Source organism: Mastigoproctus giganteus, chromosome 3, assembly GCF_048544385.1.
Source record: "Mastigoproctus giganteus isolate SK-2022 chromosome 3, ASM4854438v1, whole genome shotgun sequence".
NCBI lineage: Eukaryota > Metazoa > Arthropoda > Arachnida > Uropygi > Thelyphonidae > Mastigoproctus > Mastigoproctus giganteus.
Window position 1 is genome coordinate 23,743,136 of NC_143577.1, and position 16,912 is coordinate 23,760,047.

Below are 16,912 nucleotides of genomic sequence, written 5' to 3' on the forward strand. Positions count from 1 at the left end.
ATTTTTTATTAATTGGGTTTAATGACTTAATTGACTAAATTTTACAGGGGATTATCGACTACCTTTTTGTCCTATTATCTCTATTTTCCCTTCCCTGTTTGTTTATTTTATATTATTTTGCGTTTTGTTTCGCTCTGTATTATTGCCGTACTACTGGCTGATGTTTTTATTTTGGATATCATATTTATTTTAATTATCAGATATATATATATATATATTTACTGTAAAAAAAAAAATTTTTAACATCCCTGACAAATAACGAAACAAAATTTGTCTTTTTGTGGTGCGACCGAACACAACAATCGACGAGACGCACTAAAACAAACTAAACACTTGGTGTCTTTTTTTTTTTTTTTTTCCCCGAGTGGTGGGTGTGAAGACAGCGGGGGTTGCAAGATAATAGGTACATTAATCTCCCAATGACGACTTATAAAGCTGCTTCTTGTCGCTTATTTACAACTTGCAAAGCATCTGTTTATATCTATTCTAGTTATTACTTGAATTTTACGATTTTTTTTTTTTTTTTTTTTTTTAATTTGGAGTCTTGAAGTGTCCCGGTTAATCTGATCCCGGTAAATCGAGAGTCTGCTGTACATTAGTTTTCTTTAAAAAAAACAAAAGAAAAAAAGTGATGTAATATAAAAGTAGATATTGTGAAAAAAAGCTAAAACAAGTCATATTCTTATTATATTTAGCAATAATAAAATGACAAAAGCCATCCCAACGTAAGCCATCCCATACTTCCGAACCTCTTAATTGCAAGTTAGCTTTTGTATTAATTTTGAGGTTTTATTTTTAAAATTTTAATATACTAAATTGTAGTTAATACATACAGTAGACTCTCGATTTTCCGGGATACATGGTAAAAATAAAATCCTGGATAACTGATTTCCTGGTTAATCCAAAAATATCGAAAAATGTTCAGCAAAGTAACTAATAAATAATAAATATGGCGATAGATAAAAAAACTTACCGTGCACTACTTGTGTGTCCAATACAATGTGTGCATATGTATAAAAACATACCTATAGGTAATGATGTATGCTTGCATCAGCCACCAAAGGCTGCTGACAAGGGTGCACAATAATTTTCTCAATATTTTTTACAAGTTTTGTTTTAACTTAAAAAGTCTATTGATATCTTTAAAAAATGCTTTATTTTTAACATAATATTTTATATTTTACTTTTATGAAAAATAGGAGAAATAAGTGCAAATCAATTCGCTTAGAAAAATACGAACGTATGGAAGATTGTTTTTTGTCTTTTGCAACTTTCTGACGATTGGAGCTTCGAATATTTAATATTTCTTAAAACCATGTTTTCTGCCAGAACACTATCATTTTGCTGCTCCAAGTAGCCAACAAGTACTTCTGCATGATTTAAAGCAACACTGTGGCTGAAATTGTGACAATATCAAATCTTCTTCCTCTTCTTCAGGTTCACCATCATTTAGTAGTGGTGTAGTAGTGATATAAAATTACATGATAGTAGTGATATAAAGTTACATGATATTATAAAATTTCTTCATCATTTAGTACTTCATGGCCAGCTAAATCTTTGTCAGAATTAAGTCAATCATGAATTGATTGTTCATCGACATCCCTGTTCCCAATTTGTTGCAAATTTTGTAACATTTCTGGTACCAGATCTTCACAATTTTTCTACAAATCCTAGGAATCCTTCATAGGATTTCCCAGTACAATTTTATGCCAAGACCTCTTCAAGGTTATGATTTTTATTGATTTTCACGCTGCTGAAACTTTGTAAATTGCATCCAGTACAGTCCGGTTTTTACAGAATGTCAAGTCAGACATTTTCAATACAATCCTGTTTCATTGGCATTGTAAATTTACTCCGGCACAAGTTCATTGGTTTCAATAAATTTTTGAAACTCACTGGTGAATTCTTGGGTGGCCAGTGCATCACTACTTAATTTTTCACCTTGAATGGCAATCTGACGAATGCCATGCCTCTCCGGAGCCAACCACAACAAAATTTGTCCTTTTGAGGTGCGACAGAACACAACAATCGACATGGCGCCCTAAAACAAACTAAAAATTTTTTCTCTTTTTACGGTTTTTTTTGAATGGTGGGTGTGAATATACCTATTAAGGTACATTCATCTCAAAATCATGACTTATAACACTGCTTCTCGTTGCTTATTTACGACTTGCAAATAGACAGATGTGGTAAAATCACCCTGCAATTTTAATTCATCAAAAAAATATTTTGCCTCGGCTCTTCTGCTGTTTGTTACCTAAACCACAACACCATTGCCTTGTCGAAGTCCTCGTATGTAGACTGTTTCGTCATTTTTCTGATAGTCGTGCCTTTAATGCTATCAGATGTGCGTGCAAAATCTAACAGCTTCCCTTTATATTAGCATTAATAGAGGCATACAATGCAAGAAAGCAAGCTTATGCAGCATCAGCCAAAAAAAAAAAAAACCCATTTCACCCCTCCATTCATTTCAAATGCCTGTCCAGCACAGCCTTAAATTTATTTAGGCTATAAACTTCCACAACAAAAGATGGAAGTCTGTTCTGCCAATCAACTACCTGCTGGCTAAAGGCAAATTTCCGCACATCTATTCTACAACTGTCTCTCCTCAATTTGAATCAGTATCCCCCGCAGGTTCTTAATCTGAGCAAGAGGAAGATTCCCAATAGCATTCAGCTTGCTCAACCCATTCAAGACCTTGCACCTCAATCAAATCACCTCGCAGGAGCCTACTCTCCAGGTGCTGCAATTTGCAGCACTTAAGTCTTTCGTGGTAAGAGCACCCCTCTCTTGACCAATCTTGTTGCCCTTCTTTGTACTCATTCTAACAACTCAACATCCTTCCTAAAATGAGGCCTCCAGACCTGTACACAGTACCCTAGGTCTGACCACTGCCTTGTATAATGGGATAATCACCTCCCTGTTCCTGTTAGCAAAATTCCTATATATCATTGACAAGACTCCATGACCTGCCCTGGCAGCCAGTCTACACTGCTCAGCGCACTTCATATTTGACTGCACAATTACCCCCAGGTCTTTTTCACTTTCCACTTCCCTGAGTGTAGTACCACAGAGTTGGTAGGTTTCTCTGGTAATTGCTACCCATATGCAGTACTTTGCATTTGTCAATGTTAAACTTCAGTTGCCACTTCTCAGCCCATTTGCCCAACTTATCTAGATCCAGTTGGAGTAACATATTGTCTTTACTGTCGTTAACAACTTTGCCAATCTTTGTATAATCTGCAAACTTGGACATTAAACCTGATACACTTTCATCAATATAATTAATATACAAAACAACAATGGGCCCAACACCAAACCCTGGGGAACTACACTAATAACATTCATTCCAACTAAGAAATACTGTTCAAGGTTTAGGCCTAAATGGATGTCAGATAAATTAATGAGGCTCGTGGCAGAGAAGAAAAATGCATGGGATGCAAAGAAAAACAAAAAAGTTCTTTCCTTACGTAAACTCTAGAAGGAAAGGGATGAATCAGATTGGATTATTTAACACAGATGGGTTGACTATTGATGATCATGCTCGGGTAGCTGATAAACTCAATGAGTATTTTGCATCTACATTCACACACGAGGAGTTATTCAATGAGGGGAGTGCCAGAGATTTATCAATTTCTAACAGGGAGCTAAGTGATTTTGTAATAAGTGAGAGCAAAGTGGAGGAGAAATTGTTGAAGTTAAACAGTTGAAGTTAAACATAAAAAAGGCACCTGGGGTGGATGGGATCTATCCAGTTATATTAAATGAGGCAGCGAAGGAAGTAAGCAAACCTTTAGCCATAATTATGAGAGCTTCCTTGGACTGAGGAGAGGTCCCCATGGACTGGAGGTGTGTAAATGTATCACCAATTCACAAAGGGGGTTAAAAAGGTGACACTCATCCATCCCTTTATCCATTGTACCATCCCTCTCAACCATCCACTTATCCATTGTAGCAATTTACTCTTAATGCCATACCTCTCCAATTTGTACAGCAGTCTTCCATGTGTAAAAGTATCAAAAGCTTTCCTCAAATCCAAGTATATGGTATCAAAATTATTTTTGGCATTCAGTTCCTTTGTGACCACATCATAGTATCCGATCAAATTGGTCAGACAAGACCTCCCTTTAACAAAACCATGCTGTGTCTTATCTAGATGATCCTGCAATGCTTCTTTAACCAGTGATTCCATTATTTTCCCCGGAACAGAAGTTAAACTAACAGGTCTATAGTTAGTTGTGTCATCTTTTGAACCGCCTTTGTGAATTGGTGATACATTTGCACACTTCCAGTCCATGGGGATCTCCCCTGAGTCCAAGGAAGCTCTCATAATTATTGGCTAAGGGTTTGCTTACTTCTTTTGCTGCCTAATTTAATATAAATGGATAGATCACGTCCACCCCAGGTGCCTTCCTTATGTTTAACTTCAACAATTTCTCCTCCACTTTGCTCTTAGATATTACAAAATCACTTAGTTCTCTGTTAGAGTTTGATAAACTTCTGGCACTCCCCTCATTGAATAACTCCTCGTGTGTGAATGTAGATGCAAAATACTCACTGAGTTTATCAGCTACCTGAGCATGATCATGAATAGTCAACCCATCTATGTTAAGTGGTCCAATCTGATTCATCCCTTTCCTTCTACAGTTTACATAAGTAAAGAACTCTTTGCATCCTTTGCCAAAGATTTCTCGTAATCTGCCTTCACCCGCCTAACCTCCTTTCTGACTTGATTACAGACTAGTTTATAATTGCCATAGGCATCTGTGTCACCTGATACTTTATATGCATCCCATACATTTTTCTTCTCTACCATGAGCCTCATTAATTCATCTGACATCCATTAGACTCTAAACCCTGAACAGCATTTCTTAGTTGGAATGAAAAGCCTAGTAGCATCCAAAGTTAAGTCCCTGAAGGCTTCCCATTTAGAATTCAACATTGGTAACATCATCAGTTGATCCCACTGTACAGAATTTAAAAACTGTCTGAGACCCCTGTAGTCACCTTTACGAAAGCAAAAGTCCTTCCCTTTAGCCTTGGTGGTAGTTACATCTTTAAGTAATTCCCACATCAGTACATTGTGAACATTGTCACCCAGTGGTTCCTCTATCTGCAAATTCTTAATGCATGAATAATTACTGCTGATGATCAGATCAATAGTATTACTCCCATTGATTGCCTCTCGAACATGTTGCTGTAGAAAACAGTCATCTAATAAATCCACAAAAGTCTTGTGGTCAAGTGAGTGAGTGACCAACCCACAAGTTCCGGTCAATATCTGGAAAGTTAAAATCCCCCATTATAAGACATGCTGATTTACTGGCCCACTATTTCTCTGCACAACTGCTCACGATAGTCATCAGATTCATTAGACCTAAAACATACATCTGTGTTTTAGGTATATTTTTGATGAATATATTTGATAAATTAATTTTTTCAATAATTAATTAATTTTTCATAAATTTCATGAATTTGAGGTATTGCTCAAAACATCAAAGGCAGATATTGTTGGGATATCAGAGATGTGGTGTCACACAGATATAAGGAATGCAGAACTGGAATTTGGGGAATACAATGTGTATAGAAAGGATAGACGGGACAGGAGAGGAGGAGGGGTTATGCTATTAGTTAAGAAATACATAAAAAGCAAGGAAGTGAAGCCAGTCGACATCGATGGACAGGGCAGTGTCGAGTCAGTTTGGTGTGACATAAGCATAGGGAAATCAAAATTGAGAGTAGGAGTGTGCTATAGGCCTAATGACTCTGATGAGTATAATAAGATACTATACAGGGAAAGAGAGTGGGCCAGTAAATCAGAGAGTCTTATAATGGGGGATTTTAATTTCCCAGATATTGACTGGAACTTGTAGGTTGGTCACTCACACACTAGCAAGGCTTTTGGGGATTTATTGGATGATTGTTTTCTACATCAGCATGTTCGGGAGGCAACTAGAGGGAGCAATACTCTTGATCTGATTATCAGTAGTGATTCTTCATGCATTAAGGATCTGCAGATAAAGGAACCACTAGGTGGCAGTGATCACAGTGTGCTGAAGTGGGATTTACTCAAAGAGGTAACTACCATCAGGGGTAAAAGGAAGGGTTTTTGCTTTCGTAAAGGCGACTATGATGGTCTGAGACAGTATTTAAATTCTATACAGTGGGACCAACTGATGATGTTACCAACAGCAAATTCAAAATGGGAAGCATTCAAAGAACTTATCTTGGAAGCTACTAGGCTTTACATACCAACTAAGAAATATTGTTCAAGGTTTAGGCCTAAATGGATGTCAGATGAACTAATGAGACATGTATCAGAGAAGAAAAATGCATGGGATACATATAAATTAATGGGTGACATGGAAGCCTCTGATAGATATAAGCTGGTCTGCAACCAAGTCACAAAGGAGATTAGACAGGCAAAGGCAGATTATGAGAAATCCTTGGCAAAGGATGCAAAGAAAAACAGAAAAGAGTTCTTTACCTATTTTAAACTCAAGAAGGAAAGGGATAAATCAGATTGGTCCACTGGATATTGATGGTTCAACAGTTGAGGATCCTGCTCAGGTGGCTAACAAACTAAATGAGTATTTTGCATCTACATTTACACACGAGGAGTTATTCAGGAAGGGGAATGTCGTAGGTGAAGTAAACATTGGCATTGAGCTAGATGATTTTGCAATAACTGAGAGGAAAGTGGAGAAGAAATTGTTGAGGATAAACATAAAAAAGGCACCCGGGGTGGATGGGATCTATCCATTTATATTAAAGGAGGCAGCAAAGGAAGTAAGCAAACCCCTAGCCATAATTATGAGAGCTTCTTTGGACTCAGGGGAGGTACCCATAGACTGGAGATGTGGGGAAGGTCTTGCCTGACCAATTTGATTGGATACTATGATGTAGTCACAAAAGAACTGGATGCAGGGAATAACTTTGATATTATATATTTGGATCGTAGAAAGGCTTTTGATACTGTTGCGCATGGAAGACTGCTGCACAAGTTGGAGCAGTGTGGCATTGGAGGCAAATTGCTGCTATGGATAAAGGGATGGTTGAGTGGCAGAAGACAGAGAGTGGTAATCAATGGACACTACTCAACTGCTCCTATGCTGCTGCAACAGGATCTGGAAAGGTTGAGCAGATGGGCTGAGAGGTGGCAAATGAAGTTTAACATTGACAAATGTAAAGTACTACATATGGGAAACAGTAACCCCAGAGCAACGTATCAACTCTGCGGTACCAAACCGACAGTGGTAGAGAATGAAAAGTACCTGGGGGTAATTGTGCAGGCAGATATGAAGTTCTCTGAGCAGTGCAGTTGAGCTGCAAGAGTAGCTCATGATGTATTGTCAATGATATACAAGAATTTTTCTAGCAGGGATAGGGAGGTGATTATTCCTTTGTATAAGGCAATGGTCAGGCCACACCTTGAATACTGTATACAGGTCTGGAGGTCTCATTTCAAGAAGGATTTAGAGCTGCTGGAATGAGTACAGAGAAGGGCAACAAGATTAGTGAATGGAACAAAGGGTTGCTCTTATGAAGAAAGGCTTAAGTTTTGCAAATTACAGAGTCTGGAGACTAGCCACCGGCAAGGTGATCTGATAGAGGTGTATAAGGCCATGAATGGTTTGAGCATGCTCAATGCCGATGGGATTCTTCCTTTTGGTCAGAATAATCACCTGAGAGGGCATAAATTCAAATTGAGGAAAGACAGATGTAGGATAGATGTGCGGAAATTTGCCTTTAGCCAGCGGGTAGTTGGTTGGTGGAACAGACTTCCATCACTTGTTGTTGAAGTTGATAGCCTAAACAAATTTAAGGCTCAGCCGGACATGTATTTCAAATGAATGGAGGGGTGAAGTGGGAGTGGTGTTTTTTTTTTTTTTTTTGGGTGATGCTGAATAAGCTAGCTTTCTTGCATCATATGCCTCTGCTAATTTTAATCTACTCTCATTTTTCCTCTCCCAGAGCTTATGTCACACCAAACAGACTCAATATTGCATTTTGTCCACCAATATCAATTGGATGCACTTCCTTAGATTTGGTGTGTTTCTTAACTAACAGCATAATCCCTCCTCCCTTTCTGTCCTGTTCTGTCTACCCTTTCTGTACTCATTGTTCTCCCCAAATTCCAATTCTGCACTGTTTATGTCTGTGTGACACCATGTCTCTGATATCCCAACAAAATCTGCCTTTGATGTCTTGACTAGCACTTCAAGCTCATCAAATTTATTAACTGTACTCCTAGCATTGGTATACATGCAAGTGTATATATATGCACCTGTTTCTACTCTTAGTTACCCTAACACAACCCATGTATTTGCTTGTTCCACTACGAATCCCAGCAGTGCAATAATCACTTTTGCCTCTGCCTGCAGCCACTGTTAACCTTTTAGTCTGTGTATATTTTACAATATGTATGGTTTAGTCACCAATATAATGGTCCATTTACGATTTAATGGATGCTCTCTTTTCAAAATTTTGAATAATATTTCAAGTTTTTGTTCAATCGAAAGCACCTCTTTTGAGTTAAAAAAAAATTGACATCCCTGAAAAAATAAAACAAAATTTGTCCTTTTGTGGTGTGACAACAATTCACATGATGTCCTAAACCAAACTAAAAATTTGTTCTCTTTCTACTTTTTTTATTTTTGAATGGTGGGTGTGAAAACAGCAGGGGTTGAGGGGGTTAAAATACCTATTAAGGTACATTCATCTGCTAATCATGACTTGGAAACATCTGTTTATTTCCTATTCTATTTATAACTTAAATTTTATGATTTTTGATTTTGTTTTTTTTTAATTTGGAGTCGTGAAGTGTTTCGGTTAATCCGATCCTGGTAAATTGAGAATCTGCTGTAGTTTGAATTCCTATAGTCATGTAGGTTAGTTTATTTTTGCAGTTAGATAAGTATTTGGAAATGTACAGCTTAATATTCAGATAGCCTTTGCTATCAATATTTTGGTAGGAACTTGGTAACTTTCACTGGGTAGCTAAATTTAATTTCACTACTGGTTAAAAGTTTTGTCAGCAGTATAATTTCTGCAATGCTCTGTTAATTTAAATTTCATAGTATATCGTAAGTTTAAATTTATAAAGTATTTGAAAAGCTACAGCTTAATATTCAGACAGCCTCTGTCATCGATATTTTGGGGGGAATTTTGTAACTTTTGTATGGTAGCTGAAATTTAACTTTTTTAGTTATTTAAATTTTCTTAACAGTTTAATTTCTGCAATATTTTATTAAAATAAATCCTCTAACATATTGTAATTTTAAATTTCGTAATATTTGTAAAGTTCAAATTTTATTTAAATTATGATTGCCACTAGATCCACTTAGAATACAAAGTCCAGGGACGTCGGAACTTAAACGGAAATGCCTGCAGACATTTCTGGTTTGAGTCACAACTGATGATGTTACCAACAGATTGTCAGATTTTACGGGAGGTAAAGAGAAAATTATTATTCACATGGGAACTACCAATATTAAATTGGAGAAATTAAGGACTATGCTGAAGAAATGTTGCAAGTTAGGTCAGAATGTATGTGTCTGCAATTCTGTCCATATACAACAGGAGGGATTATATGCTGAAAGTCTAGTGGATCAACTTGAGGGAATCGCAAGGCTTTATCAGCCTGACCTGCATTTGTAGGAGTAGGAAACTATTTTGTAGAGATGGTATTAATTTTAACAAAGGTGGTGCACGGATTTTTGTCAGTATCATTGAGGATAACCTAACGGTTCAGTGAAACTGCTAGTTAAGAGGGAGAAGGGTAATTTACATCTGTATTTATCTGATGATATGGGTCAAAGTAATGCTTGCACTCACCTCATGAATTCTTGTTTGTTGCCACAACAGCTGACGTTGATAAGATCATCCGAGGATAGCAATGTTTCGAATGAGAGGGAAGATATAGCTTGGGGTACAAACCTAAATAATTTCAAGGGGTGTGTCAGAGTAGTAAACTATAGAAGAAGATTACTTAGTCTCAACTATGTCTAGTAATGTCAGGATTGTTATCAATAAACTGGCTGAATTTGAACTCCTGGTTAGGACAACTAGTGCTGATATAATAGGGCTAACAGAAATGTAGTGTCACCTGGAAAATGGTGTTCGCCGACTTCCACATAGGAAAGATAGAAGGGGTGGAAGGTCATGCTTCTTATCAAAAGCAGCCAGAGCATGAAAAGATCTTTTGCTGAGTCTGAAGTTACGTCTGCCAGCATAGAATATTATGTGGTGTAAATTAGTTGGAAGCAAAGGAATAATGAGTGGGAGTAATCTACAGACTGACCAGAAGATTGTGAAGAATATGACAAGAGTCTTTACATGCAGATGGAGTGGGCAAGCAAGTGTGAGTGCCTTATTATGGGTGAGAAACTCATTTTGGGGAAAAACTTTTTTAAACTAGATGATTATTATTTGTACTAGCATGTTAGAGAAAGTACAGGAGAGAATATTCTTTACCTCATCATTACTAACAAAGGGTGACTTTATTCTGCCTCAGATTGATTGCAATAAGTGGGAGGGAAACTCATTTTGGGGAAAAACTTTTTTAAACTAGATGATTATTTGTACTAGTATGTTAGAGAAAGTACAGGAGAGAATATTCTTGACCTCATCATTACTAATGATTCAGATAACATCACAGGCTTAAAGTACAGGAACCATTGTCAGAAAGTGATCATGCACTCATCAGCTGGAAGATGAAGAAAGACATTGCAGTAGTTAAAGGTAAAGGCACAGGTTTTAACTTCCAAAGATGGAACTTTGAGAGTTTAAGGTGCTATATGACACCTGTGAACTGGGTGGATTGTGAATACATTTGAATTATGGAATACTTTTAAAGCAAAACTCACAGACGCCATGAATGGCTGGTCAAATAGAACAGAAAAAGATAGCATGGCACAGTTATCACTGTTGTTTCTCATTTCCATAAATGACACCTACAAAGGGATAGAAGGTGCAATTTCAAAATTTGCAGATAACATAAGGATTGGCAGAGTTGTTAATGATCAGTGCCAAGCAGCTCTCTTTCAGGATGACTTGAACAGACTTCAAAGATGGTCAAAGAAGTAGCAGCTATGTATTAATGCTGCTAAATGCAAGGTCTTAAACTTGGGGAATAGCAACCCACAAATAAATTATACACTTGGTGAGGTTGAATTAAAAACAATGGAGTACGAAAGAGATCTGGGAGTGCAATATGGGCCGATGTGAAGTTTTCTGAACAGTGTAAAGAGGCAGCTAGGAAAGCCCATGGTATCCTATCGACGATTTATTGAACGCTATCCTTTAGAGATAGGTCATAATTCCATTGTATAAGGCAATTGTAAGACCACATATGGAATACTGTGTTCAAGTAATTTGAAAAAAGATTTCGGGCTTCTTGAAAGGATCCAAAGATGGGCAACTCAAATGGTGAGATCGGCAGAAGGCCAACCGTATGAGCAAGGCCTCTGATTAGGCAGGCTACAGAGCTTGGCAACCACAGCACCTCTGAAGGTTATAAGGATCTGATTGAGGTTTATAAGGCTCTGAGAGGGATTGGTAAAATGAATGAAGGTGGAATTCTCACTGTTCTAAAGAATTGCAGAGTTAGGGGGAAATCCTGGAGCCGTATTACAATTAACACTATACACTATGTTCTAAAGAATTCCAAAACTAAGGGTCATAAATTCAAATTACAGGCTTGAGGTTTAGATTGGATTGTAGGAATGACAGTATAGTTGGCGAGTCATTAATAGCTGGAAAAAGTTGCTCTCGCAGGTAGTTGAGGCTGACAATTTGAATAAATTCAAAGGTCAACTGGATTCTAATCTATGTTAGGAGGGAAGCATATAATTTGTGTTTTCTTATCTACTTGGTTGTTTGTTTTTTAGCCAGTGCAGCAAAAGTCTGTGGAAAATACTATTAACATAGTAATATTAATAGTATTACAGTATTAATAGTAATAGTATTAATATATAATATTAATACTATTATAGTATTATGTGTGAGTTGATATTATTTTGAAATGATGAAAATAGAGCCATCTAATCTAAAGTAATCAATTTATGATTGTAGAAAAAAACATTGTTTTATGGAAAATCATGACTCTATTATATGTTGTCTTCATTTGTTTTGTGTTCAAAACAAAACAAGACTTTGAAATGCGTGGCACACATCCCATATATGGGCAAATCTATTTTTGATCAGTGTGCCTATCCACATGGGTATCCGGGCAAGTAAATAGTTAACCTTTCTAGATCCACCAAGATCGACTAGCTCTTGAAGCCTCGTCCATCCAATTTAGTAGCAGTATACCATTGAATGCAAGATATACAGAGGGTAATCTGATAACCTCCTCTTTAATTCAGTGGTGGTCACACTGGATTGACAGAGGCTGTTTTGAAAAAACTGTTTGCACATTATTGGTTAAAGGATGATCACTCTAATTTCCTGTACCTTCCTAAATATAGAAAAAAAAACAGATTTTACTTCAGTAATTTTGTAAGTGAATAGTTATTTACTTGCAATTTATGCAAAGAGAATCTGGTAACGGAAAGATTCAGAACTAGCTGCTGCTTCTGTAATAAAAATTAGGTATCTTTGTTTTATGTTCAATTATTATATAAAAGGGTTTCTTGTTTTGAAAATTAGGCTGGATCATAACATGGATGCATGACAATGTAGGTTTCTTCCAAACAGATCTAAATCCGTAAGTACATAAACTTAAACTTCACATTAACACCCATAAGTTAAATATATAAAAAGGATCTTTCAGCAACTGGCTAGAGACAAATGGAGTCTCTGGTTATTGTCAACCACATTTCAAATGGCAACAAAATCTGATAGGTGACAGAATTAATTTTTAATTTCACCAAATAATCAGCTCACACAATGATTTCTCCAATAAGTGATTAAAAGCATAGACAAAATTTGTATACAGATGTTATCTCTTCACAATGTCAGAGATATAATATGCATATTTATATAATTCTTAAAAAAATAACCAGTGTCTCAACAGAATACAAATAATTTTAATGATTCTGAACTTCCAAAAGGGAAATGGCAGATTTAAATAAATTCAGGCATCACAAATTTAGATATATTCTTCAGTGTACTGATCTCAGTAAGTGTAAATGAGGCATATCTGACTGAAGGATGAAAACTGGTCTTCCAGAAGCTTACTAACATTCAGAAGAAACCCACAAAATTTATTACTGAAATGCATTTGTACGAAAGGCTAATAAAGACACTTTACTACATGAAGTATTTAATTAGTTCACTGGTAAGAAAAGGACAAACTGATTAAATCAGATCCAAACATTCCAATAATTATTCTGCTGTAAGCAGTCAAAGAGAGCACATTTCAGTTTGCTCTGGCAACAATTGGAGGGGATTAATATCAGGTGTTCAGTAAACAAAATTTTTGTTTAAAATTAGCTTAAATTTTTTCCGGTAACTTTGGTAGCTTAACTTTAACTTCACTAGTGGATAAAATATTCTTAAAAATTTAATTTCTGTGATATATTGTAAATTTAAATTTGGTAGTATTCTTAAATTCAAATTTTACCTAAATAATGTTTGTTACAAGATCTACTTTCAATACAAAGTCCAAGAACATCATGACCCGGATGGAAATACTTGCAAGCATTTCCAGTGTAAGATATGAGGCTCTTGCTTGTATAGCCTGTGGCATGTATTCAAAAGTTGGTCTATAAACTAAGTGCAACTGACAATTATATTCTTTGCACCTGATGTAAAGAGTGTACAGATCTCAAAACTTGGGGCATTACTAGAAGAATTTCAGTCACTGAAGGAACAGATGCTTGCCTTAAAAACAAATGTAACTGGGAGCTCCTAAGGAACTCAAGTATCTTGTGACCTGCCAAGTGATGCACCCCCAATTAAAATCTCAGAACAGAATAGCCAAGAGCATACTGCTGTGGTTTAAGGAGATTAGTTTTATTGGGAGATTCTACTGTCAGAGAAATGGGTAACATTTTCTGTAATAAAGATAGGAGGGACCAGAACCAAGATGTGTTTGCTAGGAGCAACAATTGATGATCTTACCAACAGATTTAGATTTTAAGGGGGAAGAGGTGAGGAGAGCATCATTATTCATGTGGGGACTAATGATATGAAACTAACACTGTCTGATGATTTGCTGGATAAATATACACCATGATGAAAAAATGCCACAAGCTAGGTCAGAATATGTATGTCTATAATTCTGCCCAGGCAAGATAGAAAGGATTATATGCTGAAAGCCTTGTGGATTAACTCTAGATTTCAAGCAGCCCACAAGGCTCTGGGGAGTGGGGATTTTATCAGCATAGACTGCACTTGTAGGTAGAAGGAATTTATTTTATAGAGATGTATTCATTTGAACAAAGGTGTCATTGCCAGTATCATTGAGAATACCTTAAGGGTTCAGGGAAACTGCTAGTTAAGGGGGACAAGGGTAATACAGACATGCATTTATTTGATGATACAGGTTAAAGCAATGCTTGCACACATCTCAAGAATTCTTGTTAGTTTCTGCAACAGCCGATGTTGGCAAGATTTCAAATGAATGAGAAGATAAAGGTAGGGGAAACAAGCCTAAATAACTTCAAGGAATGTGTCAGGTTAGTAAACTATAGAAAAATACTAAGTCTTAACTATGTCTACAGTGATATCAGGAATCTTGTCAACAAAATGGGTTGACAAGACAACTAATGCCATATTAGTGACATAATAGGACAATATAATGGCATAATACGGCCAACAGAAACATGTTGCCATCTGGAAATAAGGGATATGAATTCCATTAAGGTATGTGTAATGAATTTAGGAAAGATAGGGAAAATAGTAGGGATGGTGGGGTTATGCCTCTTATCAAAAGCAGCTTGATCATGAAAAAAGCTTCTGTATGGTGTGAATTAGCTGGAAGCAAAGCTATGATGAGAGTAGAAGTAAGCTACAGAACAGAGGGTTGTGAAAAGTATGATGAGAGTCTCTACATGCAGATGGAATGGGAAAGCAACTGTGAATGTCTTATTACAGGTGATTTTAATCTGCTCCTAAATGATTGGAATAAGTGGGAAGGAAATTTGCCATGGGGAACAAAATTTTTAAATAAACTAAATGATTATTATTTGTACCAGCACGTTAGAGAAAATAAAAGGGACATGACCATTACTGATGAATCAGGTGACATTACAGGGCTTAAAGTACAGGAATCATTGGCAGGTAGTCACCATGAAGTCAATAGCTGGAAAATGAAGGAAGCTGTTGCAGTAGTTAAGCATAAATCACAGGTTTTAATTTCAGAAAAGGGGGACTGTGGCAGTTTAAGGTGCTACATGCAATCTATTAAATGGGCAGACTGCAAAGGGAGGGCAAAAACATTAGAATTGTGGAATACCTTCAAAGCAATAATCACAGAAGCAATAAATGCATATATGCCATTGAAATATATAACGCGAGGTTGGGATGGATGAATATGGAGCTGGCCAGTCTAAAACAGCAGAAACATACAGCATGGGAAAGTTACAGAGTGATGAAAACTGACATGAAGTTAGTGCAAATGCATCATTTCTGCACAAGGCCAACTACTAAATAACTTCTGCAACCTGAGGCTTATAGCCCTTAAAGTGCTCTAAGAGTGATGAAAAGTACCAAAGTCTACAACAGCTACAAGTTGATCTGTAATCTGCTAATTTGCAAGCAAGAATAACATTATAAGTAATAAAAAGTTTGTTATCAAAACCAAATTACTCACCAATACAATGAACCCCAGGTGGCAAAATTTCACAAACTGTTACGATCTAACAGTTATTATACAAGAAACATTCAATGTATGATGTTGGCACAAAGCCCTCCTCTAGATTACTCCTCCTGACTCTTGTCCAACCATCTCCTTGATCTAATTCGACTACTTCAAACTCCTCACTCTCATACATTGGTATAGAGCCTTCACTTTGAGCTAAAAAGAACAGTTTCACATTCTAGTTTATCTTAATTTAGATTCAAGTCATAAATTATTAAATTCATTCTGGGCCTAGTTAATTAAAGAAAAATATAGCATATACTTAGAACAAATTAAAACATTATGCATATTGCATAAAGTTTTATTTTTTATGAAATCTTTATCTCAAAATCAAATGCTAAATTCATTTTAAACTCGTTAATGTGGTATAATAGCTTATATTACAGCTTATATGTAGAATTAAAAAAAAAAAAAAAAAAAACAACAATGGTTGCAAAGTTCCCCTCTATGGCATCTATAGTTTTTCCTCTAGGTGAATACTGTGTCTTACACACATATTATTCAAATGACTGAGGCATTTTTAAGGTTGGCATTATATCATAAAAAGCCAGCTTCGATCATTATTCACATATCTCAGGAAATCAAGGAACCAAATGAAATGCCAAAAAGATTTTAAATGTTATCAATGCCTACTTACTAATATCACCAAATAATTAGTCAAACTTAGCTATACCATCAAGTCAATTAAAAATATCTCCAAATTGCCATTTTATTTTTTGTTAGTTACAATATAATTTCAAAATTGCATACCTCTAACATAATGTCAAACTTTCAACTTTTTGGTCTCTAAATAATTTTTTCTAAACTTATTTAGACACAACAATATATATAATATACATTTTAGAACATGTGAAACATTTTCATGTAGTATTCACTGATGTAGAACTTCAAATAGTAATTGCTGTATACTCAGATATATACACACACAGCTGGATCTCTGTTTAATGAAATCTTTTTAGGTTAGTGAATTTTTTTGAATTTTCTTTGGTAATTACATTTAAAATAATTCTCACAAAATAAGGAAAATCCCCATATAAGAAATGGACTGTGAGAAGGAGTCTTTGCCTATTATTAGACAATTAGGAGAAGTTGGCTTTCCTTGTA

The 16,912-nt window shown here is 36.0% G+C and overlaps 1 protein-coding gene across 7 annotated transcripts in view; it reads right to left on the minus strand.

Annotated features, from left to right (window-relative positions):
* The window catches only part of LOC150087802 (formin-binding protein 1-like), a 260,095-nt gene that overhangs the window by 5,644 nt on the left and 237,539 nt on the right, over nt 1-16,912 (minus strand). For 6 of the 7 annotated variants that reach the window (XM_090370428.1, XM_090370427.1, XM_090370425.1 and 3 more), the window contains one exon: nt 15,761-15,964. In XM_090370428.1, coding sequence (XP_090226554.1) covers nt 15,807-15,964 — 158 coding nt within the window. In that variant the 3' untranslated portion in view covers nt 15,761-15,806. Of the gene's footprint in view, nt 1-15,760; nt 15,965-16,912 lie in introns of those variants that run through there. The other variant, XM_090370429.1, reaches the window with a different exon arrangement.